Raw genomic sequence first — 23,077 nt, 5'->3', positions numbered from 1 at the left:
TCCCTGTATTTCATCCCCATTACCTCCAAAATCTGAAAATCAACCAAAGAAAGCACAAATACACATTAATTAGAAATATTCAAGATAAATTTAAAAAAAAAACAATGAAATCCTTGAATATTATTCATCACCAGTTTTAGATTATAATAAAGAAGTTCCATCCAAAATAGCAATAAAAGTGAAAAACAGTGGAAATGTTATAAAAATGTTGGTTCATTTGAAGTACATTTGTACCTTCTGTAGAATTTTGAACTACCTGCAGAGTTTTCCTTGGAACTCAATAAAATATTCAAAAGTCTACCTGGAAAAGAACATGGGTGAGAATGTCAAAGGATAGATTATTTTAAAAGAACAATGATGAAAATCTACTTCCATATAAATATACATCCATGGAAAATAGTCTAAACCCAGAAATAATAATATGAATAATATAAATCTAGAAATAAATCTAATTATATATTCCTTAATGCATGATAAAGAAACATCACCAAACATATATTTTCAGGCTGTACTATAAATTTAAAAATAAACTTTGGATGATTATAAGATAAGTAAATTCTCTTTTTAATTTTCTAAAACCTGATGGAAAATTAAGGCTATTTTAAAATAGATTATCTTCATAAACATTGATGTTGTAGAAAAATCAGAGATTCTATAATGTAAAAACTAAAAAGTTATGTATTAAAATAACAGAACTAAAGTAGAAACTAATTTTGTGTTGGAAAAAAAAATTACAGCAAATAAATCAAAGAGTTGAGATAGAATATAAATAATTCATATAAACTGGTAAGAACAACTTGAAAGTGTTGCTGAGTAAATGGATAAAGAGCATGATTATACAATACAAAACCACTCCCGCCAGCTGCTGCTGAGCTGACAATGAGCTTCACACGAACCATTTTTTATCCCCCAAACCTATCAAAGCATCTAGCACATACCTTACAGTCAATAAATATTTCTCATATGAATGAATGAATCCATTCAAGAAATAGGAATGGAGGTGCAATCTACAGTCATTAAATTTACAGCATCAGCAACCACTCCAAAAGGCTAAGTGCTATTTAACCAGTGTAGGGAGATTGGCTGAGACTGGCAGATTGCAACATTGCTGCTGGCAGTGCAAACGGTAAAGCTCATTTGGAAAGCCAGTGGGCAAGTATTTTGACACAGTAATCTCCGTACTGAGAATCTAAAATAAGTGTGGAGAAAAAGATATACATAAAGATGTTCATTATAGTTATTATGATAATACCAAGGAAATAAAAGCAGAATCCTGTATCTTAACACTCATTAAAACGAGATTAGGACAAATAAAAATTTTTAAGAAAACTAGATTATAGAGATAGAGATATGGTTGAGTGGCAGGGTACTCGCCTAGTGTGTGTGAGGACTTGGGTTCAATCCCCAGCACTGCAAAAAATAAACATAATCTAGGTTAAAAATCATACATATACAAATAGCAAAACAGTTCATGAAACAAGATGAGCTACAAAATTGAGACTGTTTTACTTTTTAAATGTAACTAATATCTAATGTACAAAAAAAAATGGTCTCAAACGTCATCATATTAGGTTTAACATTTGGACTCTATGCCTGTAATATCCAGGCTGCACAAATGGTCTTTTCTTAAACAGTCAAAGAGCAGTTGCATATTCTCTTCAGTGCTCCTGAAACCCCCTGTTTCCCACTGCCGTCGTTCCATCACACTGGATTATAACTGGTTTCTTACTTTGAATTTCCTTTGTTAGAATGTAAGATTCTTGAGGGTAGGGACAGTGGCTCAGTCTTCTTGGTAACTACGATATTCACACCCGGGATGGCACAGTAAGTATTCATTGATCCATCTGTTAAAGAATGAAAAAACATGAAAATTGTCTCCACTGAGTGCTCTTGCAAAGTTGCTGTACCCCAGGTAAGATTTTGGTGAGACCGGACATCTGTCAAACCCTCCTTTGGAAAGTAAAGCCAACCAGCAGTGAGGAAAGACCACCTGCCAAGAAAGGCGAAGGACTAGACTTCATTCTCCATTGTCTTCCTATCTCTGTGCTATTCCACTTCAGTGCTGGGGACCAAGAGAGGGAAATCTGAGGAACCTAGCAGTCCTGCTGATGGACTGGGGAAGTATCCGTCAGCTGTCCCCTGCTTCTGGGTGAAGGATAAACCTAGAAAGGAGAAAGATGCAATGGTCTCTGGGGAAGCCATGAGCCGGTGAGTTTTGTGGGGAAAAACGGTTTAAGATATCATCCACTGTGGAGAGGATATCAAGCATGATATCTATGCAAGGTTTCATCAAGCAGGGGAAAATCAGGGAGAGAATTAAGTGTCCTCCGTTACACACCTGCTGGTTCTCCAAGTCCCCCTTCCTAACTCTGAAGGAGACAGAGCGATTCTGAGATGCCAGGCAAGAGAGAAAGAGAAAATGAATGAACTATTATTTCAAGGAAGGGAGAAAGGATGTTCTTCATAAGAACTCAAGTTTCATCCTACCAATAGCATCCTCAAGCAACGTAGTGGCCTCCCAACCTTGACCTGTGTGTGTGCACTGCTTCTTGGGCAGGTTTCTGTATGGAGCAGAACTTCAGATCTACACAGATCCAAGTTCAAGGCAATGGCTACCCGCTAGGTGACTGCATTAGATGCAAACAAAGCCTGTAGAGGGTTGGACGACAGAGTTCCCATCAAGGTCTCTGACTGTCCAGTTGGGCCACATCCATGGCACATTGCTTTGTTTCTAAATGACCTTCTTGCTGATGCTGACTGCACCAGGCTTCCTTCAAGGAATTCTGAGTCTCAGTGTCTAGGGATTGTCTCTTCTTTCTTCTCTCTTGAGCTGTTTCCACCTCCAGTCCTGCTGCCAGCACTCAGGTCTACCACGGGGAGCCCAACGTGACCCTGAACATGAGATTTGGTTTTCTCTGTACATCAAGATATCCAGCTCCAATCCCACTTCTTTGGCAATGCCTGAGCCCTGGGATCAAGCTGAAATAACTCCTTGGTGCTCCTGGTCACCACCATACCGGGTGAAGACTCAGGGTCCCTTGGGTGTGAGGCTGAGCAACTTCCATGTCTGGAAACATATCAGAGAGCCTGAATTCCTGTGCAGAAGGAGTTTGATGTGAGAAGACATTGAGACTAGAAAGAGAAGAATAGAGCATGGCTATCATTTGGATGTTAGTTCTTTCTTTGCCTGGAAGGTGAGAACAGAGATTTATTCCAAAGATTACTAAGTTTAATTAGGAATAAACATCTTTGTTTATTTTTAGGAATACACATTGCAGTGGGAATACACACAATGTAGTTTACTATGAGCACATTCAAGAAAGTTGAAATGGGGGGATCTTTTAAAGGTAAAATGGGGACTGTTATATAAATTGTTTTGAGATAATAATCCTTGGCTATAAGGATCAATAACAAGGGTAATGTGCATGTAATGAAAAGGCCTTTGATAGTTCGATGTCCTTGCAGAAATAATTTCTGTGTGAGATTGAAGTGGCCTTTGTGCAGGGCTAGGGTTCTAGGGGAGTCTTCTGTGATCACTGTTACCTCATATGTGTATGAATAAGATCTTCTCCTTTATAACCTCCCAGCTTTAGTTGGTTAGTTAGCATTTGGCATAAGCAACTCCATTTTTATTTTGACAACTCTCACACCCTCATGAGTCTCATGTAAATAAATACACTAAACATAATAATGTGGTGTAAGTAGTTTCTAACTGGAATCGGAAAACTAGTTGTGAAGAGCAAACAGTTGAGACCACACTCCACATCCACAGTGGCCTTTTATATGCATCTGCTTATGCTATAATCATGGAATGACATGTGCTGTACTACATCAACATAGCTTGATGACATGAAGGATTACTCAAAGCCATTAGGTTTCTGGTTAAAGGGTTTCCCTTCCTGATTCTGCACCCTCTGCTTCCCATTCCTGGAAAGAAAAAATTCTTTTGTCGTCGTTGTTGTTTGCTTTTTTGGACTAGGGATCAAACCCAAGGGCACTTTATGTCTCCAGTCCTTTTTATTTCTCATTGTGAGACAGGGTCTTGCTAAGCTGCCTACTCTAGCTCTGAACTTGATTTCTTCCTCCTGCTTCAGCCTCCCGAGTCACTGGGATCACAGGTGTGGGCCACTGCACCAAGCAGGATAAGTTGATTCTTAATACAGCTTCTTGATTAACTTTCAACTTGACATCAACTTAAAAGAAAAAAAAATGAGCATTTGACTTTCTTAGGCAATGTGGGCCTGAATATTTTTCTTTCTTTGCCTCCACACTCCCTCCAGCAGAGTTTGTCTCTGTGCTTTGAACTTAGCGATCCTGACATACTGTCACTGGTCAGCTCCAAACCAATAAGACATGAAAACAAGATGAGGGGCTGAGAACAGCTAGTTATGGGTGCAGCGTTAGGAAAGACACCACAGAGTCTTGAAGATACCATGAGGTCTGTGGTGTGTACTTAGGGATAGATTTTTTCCCTCTCTGTTTTCACAAGAGTCAAGATGTGGCAGAACAAAAAGAAAACAGGATTTGGCCAAGCAAAAATTCCAACTGTTGCTTACTAGTTGTTTGATCTTAGAAGCTTGTTGTCTCTCTGAACGTCAGTTGTCTTATCTGTAAATTGGGAATAATTGCTCCTCTCTCATCAGGATTGAAAGATTGCATGAGACCCTTCAAAACATGTCTGTTGCAAAAGCAGTAAATGATAAATGGTACCTGTAATATCCAATCATTATAATTATTATTATGGAAAATATTGTTCCTTATAGAATTTCTAAATTCCATAAGAATTTAGAGATTGCTAATGACTTTAACCATGTTGCTGCCACCACATTTTTTTCCATACTGAATCTCCAAACACAGAAACACAGGTGGGGTCCTCATATGCACTCATAGTCCTAATCAGGGGCACAGACTCTGCAGATCTTCAGATATTCAGGATATTTTAGTTGGGTTTCTTGGGTCTAGCAACAGAAACCAATTCTGGCTGTCTTTTTAAAAGGGGGATAATTTACTGGAAGGACCTCAAGGACTCAGAAAATTGGAAGAATAATAGGCTTTAAAAATGAATAGAACCCAGAAGGAGTTGACAGCCCAGGCCGCAGGAACCCTGCAAATGTCATGCTGCAGAAAGTTGGTCTCCACATCATGCAGATCCATGCACCACAGAGGCTCCACACCTTGATGTCACCAGCTCAAGCTGCAAAGTCCTGGGATAAAAACCTAACTGGCTAGGCCAAGGTTCCATGCCCAGGCTTTGATGGCATTTGGGTGGGGAGTGGAGGAATCTCACATGCTACACTATTTTCCACGAGCAAGGTGATACTGCCTGAAAACAAATAGAAGTGCTAATTGGAGGGCTGTTTTGTTCCCAAGACATGGAGTAAGTAAATGACAAGAATCTGCTAAAGACAGTGACCTGGGCATCTAATTCTCTAAGTAAATCTGTAGTTTTAATTATATTCTTCTTCTGTCCCTGGGCATCTTAATGAAAGTGCTAAGCTATGGCTAGTTTCAGTTCCCAGTCTTTTTTTTTTTTTTAAATCCACAATAACCTACTCATTCCATGATGTGGAGATGATGATACAAAAGAGGTTACTACAAAAAGCAGCTTGGGAGTCTGAGGCAGGAGGATCCCAAATTCAAGGCCAGCCTTAGGAATTTAGTGAGGCCCTCAGCAACTTAGCAAGATTCTGTATCAAAATAAAATAATCAATAACACGAAGACAGAACCTACAGAATGGGAGAAAATCTTTACCACACACACCTCAGAGCACTAATCTCCAGGATATATAAAGAACTCAAAAAACTTAACACCAAAACAAACAAACAAACAGACAAACAAAAACCCAATCAATAATGGGGTAAGGAACTGAACAGACATTTCAAAGAAGAAGAAATACAATCGATCAACAAATATATGAAAAAATGTTCAACATCTCTAGCAATTAGAAAAATGCAAATCCAAAACTACTCTGAGATTTCATCTGACTTTAGTCAGAATGGCAATCATCAAGAAGACAAGAGCAGTAAGTGTCAACTAGGATATGGGGGGAAAGGTTCACTCATATATTGCTGGTGGGACTGCAAATTGGTGCAACCACACTGAAAAGTCTGGAGATTCTTTAGAAAACTTGGAATGGAAGCACCCTTTGACCCAGCTATCCCACACTTCGGTTTATACCCAAATGACTTAAAATCAGCATACTATATTGATATAGCCATGTCAATATTTATAGTAGCTCAAGTCACAATAGTTAAACTACGGAACCAACCTAGATGCCCTTCAACAGATGAATGGATAAGGAAAACGTGGTACATATACACAATGGAATATTATTCAGCCTTAATGAAGAATGAAATTATGGCATTTGCAAGTAAACGGATAGAGCTGGAGAATATCATGTTAAGCAAAATAAGTCAACCCCGCCCCCAAACAAAAGGCTGAATGTTTTCTCTGATAAGCAGATGCTGATCCATAATGGGGGTGGTTAGGGAAGAATGTAGGAACTTTGGATTGGGCGGAGGGAAGTAAGGGAAGGAGAGGGGGTGAGGGGGTGGGAAGGATGATGAGATGAGATGGACATTATTACCCTATATACATATATGATTATAAGATCCATGTGACTCTGCCTCACGTACAGCCAGAGGAATGAGAAGTTGTGCTTCATTTGTGTAAAATGTATCGAAATGCATTCTGCTGTCATGTATAATTAGCAGGAGATTGCTAATGACTTTAACCATGTTGCTGCCACCACTATTCTAAAAAATAGAATAAAATAAGTAAATAAGTAGAATACAGAAAGTGCTGGGGATATAGCTCAGTGGGGAAGTGCCCAAGTCTTCAGTACCAAAAAAGGGGAGGGGGGTCCAAAACGTTAGGGTCCGGTGGCAAAGAGCTTCTCTATTCAAGAGGGAGAATAGCTCCTCATGCGGGGCTGAGGGAGCTTTGGAGAGAGCGCTCTTTTGAAAATCTCCTTCAGAACACCTCTGCCTCTGGCCTTTCTGCCATCTGTCTTCTCCTTTTCTTCCCTGACGTATTCCACAAATCCTGAAGCTGGCCCAAAGGTGAGACATGGAAGGGTCTTGTCCTTCCCTACCTGTGCCCCTATTAAGGATCCTATTCTATCATTTATTCAAGCATTCATTCAACTTGTCTGCGTTTGGACCACTTTGCTTATTACTCTGTATCGACTCTGGGGAAAATATTAAGTTCCTACTACACACGTTTTCACAAATGACCACATTGCTGGCTCATATGATAATGCATACATTATTTACAAGTTAAAAGTGAAGAGGTTTAATATAAAAATACATACTTTGAAGTTCTCTTAAAAATTGGAAAAATCAGGTAATAGCTGATCTTCAGAACATGTGCTATTATCAGCTATTGATAGCAATACTTGGAAGCCGAATCACAGCTGCTACCTTTAAGTGGAGCACACGTTCTCCAATTGGCCATAGTCTCTGCCACTCCCTATTGCCTCCCAACACTGAAGACAAGTGACAATTACCGCTTATTCTCACAAATGTCCAAGTGTTTGACTTTCAATAGATTGAAGAAGACAAGAGCTTTTTTTATCTGTACCTGTGAGAGAATAAAACAAAACAGAAAAACTTGTGGTTTCATGAAAAGAAGGAAAAAGATTGTTTCTTTGTGAAAGCAGAAAAAAAATGTTCATATATATATATATATATATATATATATATATATATGAAGCAATTATTGTTAAAGAATTATGACTAGAGAAAATGACTGTTGAAGAGCTTCATGAACTAAAAAATGAAGAACTAAACTTTGAACTGGGTTTCTATAACGTGTTTATATATTAAATATAGCTATGATAAAGTGGATTTATGTATTAAGTAAAAAAAATTCCACAGAAGGTAAATCTATAATCTATGTCTGTTTTTAAATTTTTAGTGTTTATTTATGACACAAAGATTATGCTTTAATATATGTATGCATTTTGAAGTGGCTAAAGCAAGCTAGTTAACATGGGCATTATCTCATATATTTAACTTTTTTAAGGTGAGAACCCTCAGAACCTATTCTCCTAATGAAAAAAACACAGTAAATCCCTCCATTGTGTACATCCATAAGAATGGAGTCCTAAATAGAAAAAAGATATATTCCATACTTGTATAAATATATCAGAATGGACTCTGTTATTATATATGACTAAAAAGAATGGATAAATGAAAAACAAATTTTCAAGTATACAATGTATCATTACTAACAGTAGTCACCACGATGAACTGTAAATCTCCAGAATTCATTTATCCTTTTGTGAAATTGTGAAGCCTTTGAGCAACATCTTCCACCCTCTCCACCCCAGACTGGTACCATCTTCCCACTCTCTTCTCCGATGAGCTTGAATGTTTAGAGTCCATATATGGGTGAGACCGTGCAGGATCTGTCTTTCTGTGCCTGGCTTGTTTCACTTAACATAATGTCCTCCAGGTTTATCCAGGTTGTCACAAATGACAGGATTTCCTTATTTTTTCAATAAAAGGCCAAATACTTCTCCATCGTGTGTTTATACTACATTTCCTTTACCTGTCTCTCCATGGACAGACAGACAGATTGATTCCACAGCTTGGCTGTTGTAAATGATGCTGAAATGAACATGAGAGGGCAGATCTCCCTTCAACAGGCTTACTTCACGTCCCTTGGCCACACACCCAGGAGGGAGACTGCTGGGTCACAGGGTCATTCTATTTTAAATTTTTCTTAAAAATCTGCACATGTGTTTCTACCATGACTTTACTAAAGAATGTCTATTAGCAGAATTATGATTACAGGAGGGAATCAACCATTGGCTGATACTCGGGAGATTGAAAATATGACTATAGAACTAAAAGGCTAAGTGTGTGAAAATTTTAAAGTAATTCATTTCATTTTTCTATTGCAATTTATTAGAATATAAATATAAACAATAATGCTTAGGTTAACTATGTTTATCTCAATATCATTAACACTCAAGACGGGACAGAATACTTTACTCCTGGTGACCATAGCACATTAAGGTAAGTCTTTCCCGTTAATAACTGTGTGTAACCACACCAAAACTTAGTGGCTTTCAACAACAGCCATTTGTTTATCTCATGATTCAGCCATTTGGCAATGTGGGTGGGGCTCAGCTGGACAGTTAACTGGACTCTCTTGGACTCACTCATGCATTTATGTTGTCAGCTCACAGGTTCGGGCCATCTTGCTTGTGATGGCTTCCTTTGGATTGGCGGAGGTGACTGGGTCCTCTCTCCAAGATCTTTCACCCTTCAGCCTGCCAACCCAGCTTCATTCACACAGTAGTCAGTGTCTTCCGAATAGTGAAAGGGAGGCATGCGGGCCCTCCTGAGCACCACATTCAGAACTTTCACCACATTGCTTCTGCCACTTCTATTGGCGAAAGCAAGACTGGAGGAAAACTGTTCCGTTCCCGCTCTTCTTACCCCAATTGTGTGGGTTTCTACACCAAGCAAACTTCTAGTTCTCCACAGAAACAAACCGGGTGTCCTACAATTTAATCTACCTCTAGGTAGATTAAATTGTAGAGCCCCGAGATTAAGTGTTCTGTCCAGTGAGAATGCTCCGCACATCAGATGCTACTCACCTATATTAGTTGTCCAGAGTACCCACACTTCTGTCCAACATGGCTACAAATCAGCTTTTCATCGCTGTGACCAACAGATATTATAGGAGGAGGGAAAATGTTTGTTGGGTCACAGTTTCAGAAGTTCAGTTCCTGGTCAGCTGACTTTGTAGCTCTGGGCCTGAGGTGGGCAGACATTCTTGGCAGAGGGGTGTGGTGGAGGGAAGTAGTTCAGGACATGGTACCAAGGAAGCCAAGAAAGAGCTCTGCTCGCCAACCAATGGCATACCTCCCTGTGACCCACCTCCTCCGGCCACCCCCCACTTCGCTACAGTCACCATCCAGTTAATCCTTGTAAGTGCATCAATCCACTGATTAGGTTGCGACTCTCATAATCTAATCTCTTCATATCTAAACGGTCTTGCATTATCTCACACATGAGCCCTTGGGGAATCCTGCATATTCAAACCATGTCAGATTTCCACAAGCCCCTCAGAAGAATTGTTAATTTGCTAAAATGGCTCACAGAACTCAGTCAGGGAAGCACTTAATTTACCTTCACCAGCTTATTATAAAGCGTATGATAAAGAATACAGATGGAGAGCCAGATGAAGAGGCACCTAGGGTGAGGTCTGGAAGAAGTCAGAGCACAGGAGCTTCTGTCCCCGTGGAGTGGAGATGGGCCACCCTCCCATCACCAAGGTAGTGGCTCTCTGAACCCTGTACCAAGGGGGTTTATGGAGCCTCACCACATCACGTGGTCTACTATTAACTTCATTTCCACTCCCTCTTCCTTTCCTGGACTAGTAGGTTGGGTAAGCTTGGGAAGGTAGAATTGAAAATTTAGGCTTTGATTTATGACTCAAGGCTTCTAACTAGATCCTTTCCAGATACCATCCAAGAACCCATCAAGAGCCACCTTCCTAGAACAAAAGGTGGTCCTAGTGTCTAGGAAATTTCAAAAGATTTAAGAGTTTGGTGTTGTGAGCTGTAGCTAAAGAACAAATATTAGAATAAAAGATATTCCTAGCTCCCCTGTCATTCAGGAAATTATGAGTTTCATAAGCTGTGTACCAGATACCAAAGTATATTTATCATGTCACAAAAACACAAGGTCAAACCATGTTTAAGAACTATAAAAATGGATTCAACTTTTTGGGAGAAGCTGCAAAATTACACTGTAAGCATATGGATACGGGGAGGGAAATAACTTATGGCAGAATCTAGATGTACCCCTACCATGATCTGTATTATCATTGAACATGTTAGGAAGTTTAAATTCAAGATGGCAGTGTTTTGCCATGACAGAGGATTTAAATCCATCGTCACATCATCCAAAGCCATCACTCTGTGCTAACACTTTAGATATAGAATAAATATATCTCAAACTCAGTAATAAAAAGGGGGCATGAGCTAGATAAGTTCTCGATGTTAGAGCCACAGAGAGATCAACACTTTATGTGATGAGTAAGACGTAGAATATGGTGATCAGCCACACAGGGAGTTTAGGAGGTACTATGTCACTATGGCTATCATTTGAGGTTAGTTCGCTTTTTATGGCTGTGATACCTGCACAAAACAACTTAGAGGAGGAAAGATTTATTTTGGCTCCTGGTTAATGGGTGTCAGCCCATGATGCATTGCTTTGACTCTGAGGTGAGGCAGAGCATCATGGTGAAAGGGCACAGCGGAAATATGCTTTCAGCTCGCAGCAGCCAGAAAGCAAAGAGAGAGCGGGGAAGGGCCAGAAAGACGACCAACCCTTCTAGGGCCCGCCCCCAGTGAGTTTTTCTCTCAACCCGTTTCCACCTGCCAGGAGTCCATTCAACCATCAATCAATGAATCCACTGAGGAGCCCAAAGCCCTCATGATCCAGTTGCTACCCAAAAGCCCCCCCTCAGAGCACATGAGACATTCCAGATCCAAGCCACAAGAAGTGCCTTCCACAGGTCCAGGTTTGGAGGACTGGGGATAGAGCTCAGCACCCGCTCAGCATGGGAGAGGCTCTGGATTTGATCTGCAGTATCAATCAATCAACCAATCACAAAGGTATATATATGGGTTGGTCTCCAGGGTGGAGATATTGGCAAGTGCCGTACTGGGAGGCAGGTCTCTCCAAGTGGGAGGTCCTTAGGTCACTAAGGAAGTACCCTTGGAAGACAGTTTTCATGGGACACATTGGTAGTTCTCATGAGAGGACTGATATAAAAGCCCAAGTTTGGCTCTGCCCTTCCTCTCTCAGTTCCGGGCTTAAGGTGTAACCTTTCGTTCTGACACAGCTGTCCCTGTTGTTGTCCTCTGCCGCCCTGACCACAAGCAAGCCAGTGAGGTGCTGTGCCTTTGAACCTCTAAAAACTGTGAGATAAACAAATCTTTCCTTTACAAGTTGGTTGCCTCGTGTATTACTTTGTAGTACAGGTGGCTTACTTGCAGCACGGTGAATTAAAAGGAAATAAATGGTTTATGTCATCCACTGAGCAATCTTCTTACCAAAGACCAAATAGTGGGACCAAATAGTGGGACTTTTAGCGGACAGTGCCTCCCCTTTCGGCACGTTGACTACTTCTGAGATAAGCATTTGTAATTACCCCAAATTAGGATCCTCTTCATTGAAATCAGTTTCCAGAAATAAAAGGAAAGGATTGAACTACGTCTCCCAAATTGTGGAATCGAAAAGTGAGTTCAGAAAGGAAAGATCTGAAAATAAACCAGTAGGGTTGAATTTGCTTTTTTTTAAAATTTTTATCAATTAATATTGATAGTGAGCCTGAAGAGTCACAAATAGAAATAATTGAGGAGTAAGGCAACACTGAGGAACAATGTGGCAATGGAGGACTGCCAGGATTCTACAAAGAAGAAGTCCTCCCCAATATAAAAACGATTGTGCACAGTTCCTTCCCACGGTCAGAAGTGCCTACATTTGCAAATAATTGTTTGCCTTTAGAAAACAATAAAACTAAATATGGCAACCGTTTGAAGAACACAAAGCTGAATCCTACGTTGCAAATACAATATGAAATGTAAGTTCTCACTCACACTAATTTTTGGTGCAGAAGAGGCGATGTCAGGTTTCCAGTTCCTGACTAAAAAAAATAATGACTACTGAAGGAAAAAACTTTATGTCTGCATGACAATCTGTACTTTTCAAGTTTGGATTGAAAATATAGTCTCTAATACATTCTCATATTGTTACAAGTAAAAAATAATTGAATTTCATTGCATTCTGGAAGTTGATTATTCTAACATGTCATTCCCTTCTCTCTACATTGCTGATCCGGCTCCCACAGGCTTTGAATTTGCAAAGCCTATTTGAAATAGACTAAGTTGGATTAAAACAAATGCCAGGGGCACCAATCTATGAAAAGCAATCAAACCAGAATAAATCGGGAAAATGTGAACTCACTCCACTCCCATAAAGTAAAGAGGACCCTCCAGTGTAATTTTTTAAAATAGGCCTTTCTAAAACGGGCTTTTTGTTAAATATCTTTTTTTTTTTTGTGGTGTGCAGTTCAAGCTAAAAATGGGTTGTCACAGACAGCATTCAGACGTCATTTAATGCACAGTTTAATGTTGTGTCCTGGTGAATTGGTGATTTTACTTTAGTCTCTAAAATTGTAAGTTCTTTTATATTCGGTTTTCAACAAATTACCTGATTTGGTAAATCATAAAAGCTAATGAAGGTTATAGTTTTAAATGTTCTATTTTGGCGATCCTTTTTCAAAACTTATCTTTTAGCCAACGGAAGTGAAGTAGTAAGAAAGTCAGTTGCCCCATTAAATAAAAGTTCATGGAAAATCAGCACCACCTCTTTGCTTTCCTGTAAGTGTTATGTGCCTCCCTAACTTTTGAAAGGGGCCAGGGCGAGAGTAAAAATGGATGTGTACACGCATGTGTGTGACAGTATATATGGCTATAACTTCATAGTTCTATTAGAAAATACAGAGTGCTCCTCATTTGCTTCTAGATCCATCATCCTTCCTTACAAGAAGGCCAAGGGTCATTTATATGGAGACATGTGGGATGATGGTAATGGGGATGGTGACTGCCTTCCTCCTTCAGCCACGCTGACTCCCAGTTCAAGAATGACATGCCTTCAGGTTGAATGCCTCTTCCACTAGGAAGGCTCTCCTGATTCCCCATCCCAAGCCAATTTCCCTCTCATCAGAGCACTTTCACTCTGTGTCTCATTCCCTATTGACAGTCTGTCTCCCCCACTAGAATAAAAAGCTTGTTGAGTCCAGATTTCTACTCTGCTCCCGCACCTGGCACTCTAGCTGGAATACACTTTTATAAACAACGTTATCGGTCAAGATATTCCTGTGGCAAAACTCAGATTCTAGGACCTTAAGTGGAAATTCACAGTCTCGTTATCTAAGAAGAGCAAGATGGGGCTTAATTTCCTTTTCAGTTCATCTCTTACTCAGATCACAGGTCGTGGCTTCCCCTGGGAGAGATGAGTCAGGATATTTTCATGCATGTTGGAGGTTAGAGTTGTCTTGTGACTAAGAAATTCATCATGTGTCTAGACAGCCAGCTGAAGGGGTGGGGCCAGCAGAGGCAGTAGGGTCAGGGGAGGGCATTTCTGACCAAACGGAATGTTCTCCATCTCGGGGTGTTTCAGGTACATCCTTGGATGATGCGAACCTCGGGAGGACTTCGGTCTTGCCTGATTTCTGGTATCAGAGAGGATCCACCTGTGTTCTATCTCCTGGAAAGACAGAGCCAGAAAGTTTTGGAAATGTGACAGCTGCAGCTGGAGAAACTCCCCCTACCAGGATGCGAGTAACAGCAAACTCCTCACACCAAGACGTCAGAGCAAAGCTTCAATCCTCCTGTCAAATACTGACTTTCACTTTCTGGGTTCTCTTGCACTGGGCAACATGGTATTTTAAGAAAGATCGCTCCACTTCTGTTTTTCACTTCATTAAGCAACTAGCTCTACTCGGAGAACCACTCCTGAACTTGCTTCTGGGAGCGCACAGTGTGGATACACGCTGAACTCCTGAACTCGCTTCTGGGAGCGCACAGTGTGGATACACGCTGCTTTGACCCTCTGGGCTGACCGGGCGTGTCTCCTGAGATCTGCTCCTTGTCCAGCTGCTGGGGCAGGACTCCATGCTGCTGTGGGTATCCCTGCTGGTCCTCGGTGAGTAATGAACAGGTGCCCGACCTGAGCCTCATCCCAAGCAAAGGGTCCCCCCTCCTGGCTAGTGAAAACTGCAGAAAATGAACAAAAGGGAAGGTGTTGATTTAATGCTATGAGGGAAATAAACAGAAATTGATTTCCAGAGATGTGATCTTCATCCACTTTGGCTTTTAGTTGCCTGTGGGAAATCCCTCCCAATTTTTGTTTTCAAATGAAAACAAAACAAACAAACAAACAAAATAACTAGATTTGGTTACCCCCTTCCCATGCAGCTCATGAAAACCCAGAGAAAAATACAATCTGAGATTCTAAGGACCATATATATTCTAATTGTGAGCTGGGGCAATTGATGCTTTGCTGAGAATAGCTATTTCCTTCTCTGTATCCTGCAATCAAACCATGAGAAAAGAAAAAAAAAATAAAATGGTTTCCCTTGGACTGCCCCGACCCACGCCCCTGCTTCTGTGTTATTTGACAATATTTGTCCATGTGAGACACTGAATTCCTAGTAGTTCACACTTGGGAATTTAAAAAGTCAGTCTTGTGTATTTGTTAAGTGTGTTTGTCTTGCTCCAACTTGGATCCCCCGACTCTAACTTGGGGAAGATTTATTATTAGTGTGATATGCACCTCATGGGATCAGCAAATAAAGAATGGATGGATGGTGTCAGCACAGCCCAGAGCGGAGCACCTCAGAGAGTAGAGAGGCCTGGAGATCACAGCCTCCACCCTCAAGAGCTGACACTGATTAGAGCATCAAAGTTCCAATGCAAGAACCTTTGACCTGCCAATATCAGAGAAGTGTTACACACTGGGTCACGGCATGATGGGTGATGATGACAATTGCTTCTTGCTAACCCCTATGTCTTGGACACCCTTCTAGGAATACCCCCATATTATTAATCTATCCAATTTTTTAACGACCTGTAGCTTGGAACTATTATAACTCACATTTACAAATGAGGAAACGAAGGCACAGAAACTGTGGTCTCAATACTAAGATTCATGCAGCTAGAATTAGTGGTGGTGTCAGGATTCAAACCCATCATCTGACTTCGGAGACTATGCATTTAACCGTCACCCCATACTGTATGTTCAGTTCGGAGCTTCAATAAGCTACGATTGTCAGCGTCCTGAGTCAAAAGAAGAGAGAGCTTGCTTCAGCCTCTAGACACCTGATAAGGCTTCATGGAGCAGGGAAGGTTCATTTGGACCCTAACGCATGGATGTGACTTGACTTAACTTGGTACTAAAGGAGAAGAATACTCCAGGAGTCAAGATCATCAGTAGCCCCATACTTAAAAAAAAAAATTGACAGCAGCCATTAATTGAGGACTTACTAATTCAATTCATTACAATAACACCAGGAAGTCACTTCTATGGTCCTCATTTTTTAAAAGAGGAAACTGAGATGTGGAAGTTTATGTGGTTTGCCCAGGGTTTACATGGCTAAAATGGAAACCAGGTTGTCTGAGTCCATAACGTGAGATTTTGGCCACCATGTTACGTGGAACTGCATGTGTTTCTCTTCCTCTTGTTTTGTAATAGAATGTGGCGTGCGGGTTCTCAGGGAGACATGGTTGGAAACACCCTGCCTTTATTGATACCTGGCTTTTTACTCTCTTGCAGCTCCAGTCCATGGACAATTTGGTAAGTCCCCCGTTTCTTTTCTCTTTCACATCTGCAGATACTCTAATAACTAGCCTCTAACTCTCGTAAGAAAGACCACCTTGTCTCCTTACTTTCTTCTCTGAGCACTGCAGGGACATAAAAATACCAGTTGTTGTGGTGATTCTGATGCTAAGCATTAGACTATTCGGAAGTACCTTTCTCCATCCAAACCTGCCACGTGTTGGATGAATGTGGAGGGTTGGGGCACGTGTCACTGGAGTTCACAGGAGGTGGGGGCATCCCCTCACCTGATGTGGGATTCTGGCCAAGGCTGATGTTGGAATGCATAGGATTTTGAGAGGGAAAGATTTTTAAAAGCCATTATTACAAAATGGGAGGCTGGAGCTCCAACTCTGTCCCTACCCATGTGTAACTAACTTTCTGTGGACACATTTTTCTAGTAATAGCTCAAATTATGATAACTCTGACCTCCCATCCATCTGCTATTCAGCAGAAAGCCAAGTCTGTCTGTCTTTCTGTCCTTTCTCTCTCTTTCTTTTATGCTGGGGATTGAATCCAGAGGTTTATGAATGCTAGACAAATGCTGTACCACTGAACTACAATCTAGTCCTTTTCAATATATATATATATATATATATATATATATATATATATATATATATATAGAGAGAGAGAGAGAGAGAGAGAGAGAGAGGGTCTAAGTTGCTGAGGCTGGCTTTGATCTGGAAATCCTCCTGCCTCAGCCTCCCAAGTCACTGGGGTTACAGGTGTGCACCACCGCACCCTGATAGAAAGTCCAGTTTTTATAGGCAACTATCTCACAAATGTTTGGCAGCCACCGTGGGATTCCTTCAAGTGTTCCAAGCACATCCTGGGAATTGCTGGTGGTTGTCCTGCTTGAGCCAGCAGGAGCCACAGCCCCCCGGGTATACACTGTCTCTGTGGCTCTCCCTCACGATGTCATGGACACCAACCATTTCCCAGTCAGAGGGAGACAGGATTTTAACTCAGCAAGACCTTGCTAATGGATCTAGGATGAGGAAATAAACCAGAAGGTCTTACGTCAGCCCCTGAGTGTGGTTGATCTCAGGACCCAGTGCCAGACCTCACAAAGGCCCGGACAAGGGATCTCCTCCTGGTCACAGGACACGGCACTCCAGACGGGCAGTTTACCTGAACCAAAGAAGAATCCAGTTGAACCCATCAAAAGAGAGAAGGTCTTCCTTCCTTCCAGGAAAGGACCTGCTGCCCAAGTCCCTGTTCCCTTGCCCCAAGCTTCCTAGGCACATGACAGGTGTCCCCTAGAAATAGAACATTTCTATTCCCTTCAGGAGAAACACAACACATTCCCATTGAGCACACAGGGCACTCTGCCCAAATATTTAAGAGAAAACATTTTATCTTTTTTTCTATCCGTGCATAATAGTGGAATTCATTGTGGTGCATTTTACATGCATTTTACATAATTTGATCAATTTTATTCCCTGGTACTTTCCCTTCAGAGAATTTTTTTTTTTTTGGTACCAGGACATGAACCTTGGGGTACTTAACCACTGAGCTACATTCCCAGCCCTTTTATCTTATTTTATTATTTTGAAATAGGGCCTCACTAAGTTGCTGAGGCTGGTTTTGAACTCTCTCTCTTCCTGCCTCAGCCTCGTGGGATTACAGGAGCATGCCCCTGTGCCTGGCTGAGAAACTTTTTTTTTTCAAAGTCTGCAAAAATTCTTGAATGTTTCACATTACCAAACAGAAACATTTAACCTCTTCATCTAAAACATGCATTCAAGTGACCTTACAGGTTATTTCCCCCCTAAACACAAGAAAGGCCTTTTTGTTACATTTGGATATCATTAAAAGACATATTTGGGATGTTCTTCTAGGGAAAAAAAAGTTAATAATGCTTAATATCTCCAGCTTTAAAATAGCAATTGCTTATAAGCCCTTAACTCTAGACACTTCCCCCTTATCTGAGCATGAAAAGGTAACAAGACGAAAATCCATGTAAAGTGATTCCACTGCAAATTGGATAGTAATTAGCGGCACCTCAAATTGAGATTTTTATTTTTGAAAAACAAAATAATCGCACTATAATTTGTTTTATTTTCTATTTCACAGAAGTTAGACTATCACAGGCCCTGTGTAGATTGAAGCCTGGACCTAGTATTGGGTTTTCAAATGTGGCATCGAGGCCGCACAGGATGGAGGCAGCACAGGAGGGACTGAGGCTGTCAGAGGATCCCCACCTGCCTCCCTTCCTTCAGCGTAAAGGCAGACTTTCCCCGGATCCCACAGTCCCTGCTGTCCCTTAGTTTTATTCCTCTGACAGCTTTTCCCCAGACCTGGATGGAGTAGCGAGGAAAGCCAACTGCTTCACTTTTCCAAGCCCACGGTGGGGGGGCCAGCAGTCTAGAGGGGGCACGGGACCCACCTCCAGGAACCATACCACTGCTTTCCTTGTGATGCATTTCTCCTTTTTCATTGTTAACAGATCTTGCTTTTCACCTCTGTGTTTGTCGCCAGCCATAGAACAGCGGTTCCACATGACTTTTCCAACTTCATGAAATACTGCATCTTAGGCACAATCTGCAATAGCCATCCATTTTCACTTTATACCCATTGAAAGATTAGCTTACCAAGCCACTCATCTTTAAGCAAGCCAGAGAAGAGCATTGCATCCGGAGGGATGTTTCTAATAATGGATAATTTTGTTGTTAGCTTCACCACCTCAAAACTACAGGACTCAGAAAATAAACATTCAGGTTCAAAAAAAACCAGGAAGCCTCAGTAATGATTTCTTGTCAGGGAATTAGCATTAAAAAATAAAATCTCCCAACCCAGAAATCTTCTCTATAAATGGTAATAGATAAAGGAAAACACTTTATTATGGAAGAAGTGTTAAGCCAGAATGGAATGCACCTCATAGGAAAACCACTAAAAGAGCAAAGACAGAAAGGAATTCCGTTCCTCTATTTAGTCAAGCAGATAATCCAAACATACGTGTTTTCAACATAAATAATAATTGGTTTTCCAATAAAATAACCTGACACGTAGTTTATCTTAACTATGGTAATTGGGAGGACCACCTGTGTTAGTGGATTGGCTTTTATCATAGGAGAAACAAACTTCTCACATTTTTATAACAACAGGTAGTTTTGCATGTTGGCGTCGGGGGAGCCCAGCAAAGTTAGACTCAGCCTCCTACAGAAACCGGGAGACAGAGGAGCGTCTTTCCATATGCCCATCTCCCCCAAACCAAAAAGATAGCATGTCAAGTTCATGACCCCGCTGTGCCAGGGCAGCGGGCAGGTTGTGAAAAGGCCAAAGAAGATGTCCAGAGATGGCTGTGAGACTTATGATCAGTGACAGTTCAGGAGGCTGAGGCAGCAGCATTGCAAGTTTGAGGCCGGCCTCCAGAAGTAGTGAGATCCCATCTCAAAGTAAAAAAATGAAAAGGGCTGTGGATTAATTCAGTGGTAAATCACCCTGGGTTTAATCACCAGTACCAGGGGTTGGGGCGGGGATAAGTGACTGCTCCAAGAAGAGTTCAGTGGTGACAGGCTGAACAGGCAGCCCCTCCGTCAAGCACGCGCCTCCTCCGTCCCTCCCTCTTGCTGTTTTGTCCAGTGGTGCCTGGCTCGGGAGTGATCTGTATTCTTTCCACGGGGCTCTCAGTTCCACAACTGTCCCTACGCAGAGGGAGGTTTTATACATCAGGTTGCAGCAGCAGTGACATAAGCGGCTTTGGTTTGCTTGCATGAGCAGCATATCAAGGAGCAACTTTCCCAGCATATACGGAAGAAAGGAGCTTCTGACAGATGGCACTAAACTTCCCTGGTTCCCAGCGTGCTAAAGAGAAAGCCAGGTCCTCTAAGATCCTAGGTATCTGCACTTTGCAGCCCAAGGGTGTTAGTGCTGCCTTGGCTTGGCTGAGCTTTTGGAAAAAGAAGGGGGCATCTGGGGATGATGTTTTACTATCCCCCACCTTTTTTTTTTTTTTAAGGATAACACATGGCACCCAGGACTTTCCTGGGTTTGGAGACTGGCCAGACTCTTGTTTAGCCATTATAACATTTATAAACACTTAAAAGGGACAGAAAAAGAAATTCTGAAAGAAAACAGAAATCTCTTCCCTTATTTTCCACAGGAAGCTAATGCTAATGCTTTTTTTTTTTTTTAAACTTGTTTTTGCCCTGGATTCTCCAGCTCTGTCCACTCATGTTTCAAAGATCTCAGGGTCCAGTTTCATGCAAGGTCAATATTTTCTCGCCCTGAGAGTGTCTTTGAGGTTTAGAGTGTTGGGAGCACCTGTTTCCCTGCAGTCTTACCCTTTGTAGCTGTCTAGACATACTTCACACCTCAGACAGCAGCCTGCTCCCCTCTCCCACTCCTGCTTCTCATTGATATTATTACTTGAGTCCTAGGCCAGAGGCCTGACTCGGGAGACCCCCAAAATTAGGTCCAACCACTCACCCTAAAAACAAATAGAAAAGGAAATGATAGAAAGCATGAAAGGAATTTTAATCAGTGTAGCTCTGCTGGGAAGAGAAGTGGTCCATCCCTTTAGCCCCATCTTCAATAGACTGACAATGACTTTAAGGTTTTTAAAGAGGAGAATGAGAGGCTGGGGCTGTAGCTCAGTGGGAGAGCATGTACCTAGTACCTGTGAGGCACTGAGTTCGATCCTCAGCATCACATAAAGTAAAGGCACCTAGTTCCCCTCTCTTTAAAAAAGAAGAAGAAGAAAAGAACAAAGGCACCGGTGGGCGTTTGCATAACTAGAAAGTTTGCAAAGATACCAAAGCAGGTGATCCTGATCAGGAGAGGTCTGTCTCCATATTATCTCATTATTTCAAGATTGGTCAGGTCTGACCATGTCAGGTTTTAAAAAAAAAAAAATTAATGTTGCCTGGCAGGTAGCTTCAACTCATCACAAGATGTTTACTGGATCAGATCCGATTCTGGGAATCAAAGGTGACTTGGAGCAATGGGAATAGATGTGAAATGGAGGTGGGAATGCCAAGTCTTTAATCTTGCTCTTAGCCACCCATCAAAAATTTGCAGGCAGAAGTGAAGAGTTAAGTCCTTGTTAGAATATGAGTAAAAATACGATTTGGACTTTTTAAATACCAGCATAATTAATCTCCAAATTTTTGTATTTCTTCCATCTTTAAGTCCAGTCCCAATATAGGCTCATGCCACATGTAAGGGAGGGAAAAACAATTATTTTTGCTTCGTCTCATCTTAGGCTCACTAGCTGGGGCTGATGAATCAAACTGGTAAAAGATTAAGAGGAGAAAAAGTAAGCTTTAATTACACATGTACACATGGAAGATCACAAAGTCAAATGTGGCTCAAGGAAGCAGGCAGATAATCGAGGTTTACATATCATCTTAGGCTAAACAACGTTGAGGGGTTTGAGGATTCTGGAGAGGGAGAAGCGAGTTATGGGCGGTGACAAGGAAAAGCGTGGTAACAAGGGTTGTTTAGTATGCTTTGTTGTGCAGATCTAAGCCAATATCTTCTCTACTGAGAAGGTCCGACAGAAGGAGATGCCTTTATCAAAGCAAATTTTCTTTAGGAAAAGAAAATATATGGCCTATTTTTAGATTTTTCCTTTTTTTCTGGTAGTTCCCAATGGTCTTTTGGTTCAAAATAATTCATATACGAAAGAAACATATTTGGGGATGACATGTGCTGGTACCCTTCACACACACACACACACACACACACTCATCTTAGAGAGGAACTGTAACATGCAGTTCCCTGGAGGAAGGAATACATGCTGGAGAAATGCAATGCTCAGTTATGTCCCTGAGGATCGGCTTCACCTGAGAAGGCTAGAGGATTTGTAAACCTCCCATCATTGATCAGTCATGAATGGATCCCGCTGGGGTTGCCCTCTGAAAGGTCAGTCTGCTCCTGGAAACCCCGGAGCAGCCACGGCACCTGGCAGTAAGGCGAGCCCAACTGGAGAACCTGCAATTTGGGGAAGCAGTAGCTCTCCCCAGGACCCAGGGGATTCTTCAAATCCAGGTCCTCCTGTCATCCCCACAGGAACCTCGGTGGCAGCGATTGCAGGGACCACCACCTCAGACTCATTTCTCTTCTTCTCAGCAGCTGCACCCAGACCTGTGATTTCCCTTCAACCTCCATGGACCACAGTCTTTCAAGGAGAGACAGTGAATCTGACTTGCAGTAGGTTTCATTTCCATGCACCAGAGAAAACAGAATGGTACGGGAAATATGGACACACAACACGAAGAGAAACCCCAGGAGATACCCTGCAAGTCCGTGAATCGGGAACTTACAGATGCAAGGTCCAGGGCTCACTTCTAAGTGACCCTGTATCCTTGACCTTTTCTACAGGTGAGAGAGAAGGTGAACTGGTTAAGATCGTAGCTCTCTGCAGTTTTTAAGCACTGGGGTCCTTCCTTCCTCTCTCTCCCTTAGCCTTAGCTGCTTACAGTTTTACACTCTTCCTCGTTGTCTGCAAATGTTTTTCACTTGAAATTCGAGTTGAAATGCTTCATATTAATCAGCATACATTCTCACACATTTACATTGTCCAGGAAATTTGTTTGTTTAGTCAATACGAAGAGGAAGCTGTCTGAGATGCTACCCTGTGGAACTTCACAGCCTCACAGGGGAGAAATCACACACACGGACATGCTGAGCATGAAGGAGAAAGTCAGAGATTTCAAACCTC

At 41.6% G+C, this 23,077-nt stretch overlaps 1 protein-coding gene and 1 long non-coding RNA gene across 5 annotated transcripts in view; one reads left to right on the top strand and one right to left on the bottom strand.

The window, feature by feature from the left end:
* Window positions 1-492: 492 nt before the first annotated feature.
* LOC144368406 (uncharacterized) overlaps window positions 493-23,077 on the bottom strand; it is a 44,520-nt gene continuing 21,935 nt past the window's right edge. The window contains exons 2-3 of the long non-coding RNA XR_013428169.1: window positions 1,730-1,844; window positions 493-1,410 (exon numbers count right to left, since the gene is read on the bottom strand). This is a non-coding gene — a long non-coding RNA (uncharacterized LOC144368406). The remainder of the gene's footprint in view (window positions 1,411-1,729; window positions 1,845-23,077) is intronic.
* Window positions 13,842-23,077, top strand: part of LOC144368394 (Fc receptor-like protein 4) — a 28,628-nt gene continuing 19,392 nt past the window's right edge. For 2 of the 4 annotated variants that reach the window (XR_013428164.1, XM_078027239.1), the window contains exons 1-3: window positions 13,851-14,736; window positions 16,366-16,386; window positions 22,486-22,737. Coding sequence is in view for 3 of the 4 variants with exons in the window: in XM_078027239.1 (XP_077883365.1) it covers window positions 14,706-14,736; window positions 16,366-16,386; window positions 22,486-22,737 (304 nt within the window). In the remaining variant the exon portion in view is untranslated. Of the gene's footprint in view, window positions 14,737-16,365; window positions 16,387-22,485; window positions 22,738-23,077 lie in introns of all 4 variants that reach the window. The other 2 variants (XM_078027237.1, XM_078027238.1) reach the window with 2 other exon arrangements.

Source organism: Ictidomys tridecemlineatus, chromosome 11 (assembly GCF_052094955.1).
Source record: "Ictidomys tridecemlineatus isolate mIctTri1 chromosome 11, mIctTri1.hap1, whole genome shotgun sequence".
NCBI classification, from domain to species: domain Eukaryota; kingdom Metazoa; phylum Chordata; class Mammalia; order Rodentia; family Sciuridae; genus Ictidomys; species Ictidomys tridecemlineatus.
The sequence above is the reverse complement of the archived record's forward strand: the minus strand, read 5'-3'. Positions and strand labels throughout refer to the sequence as shown.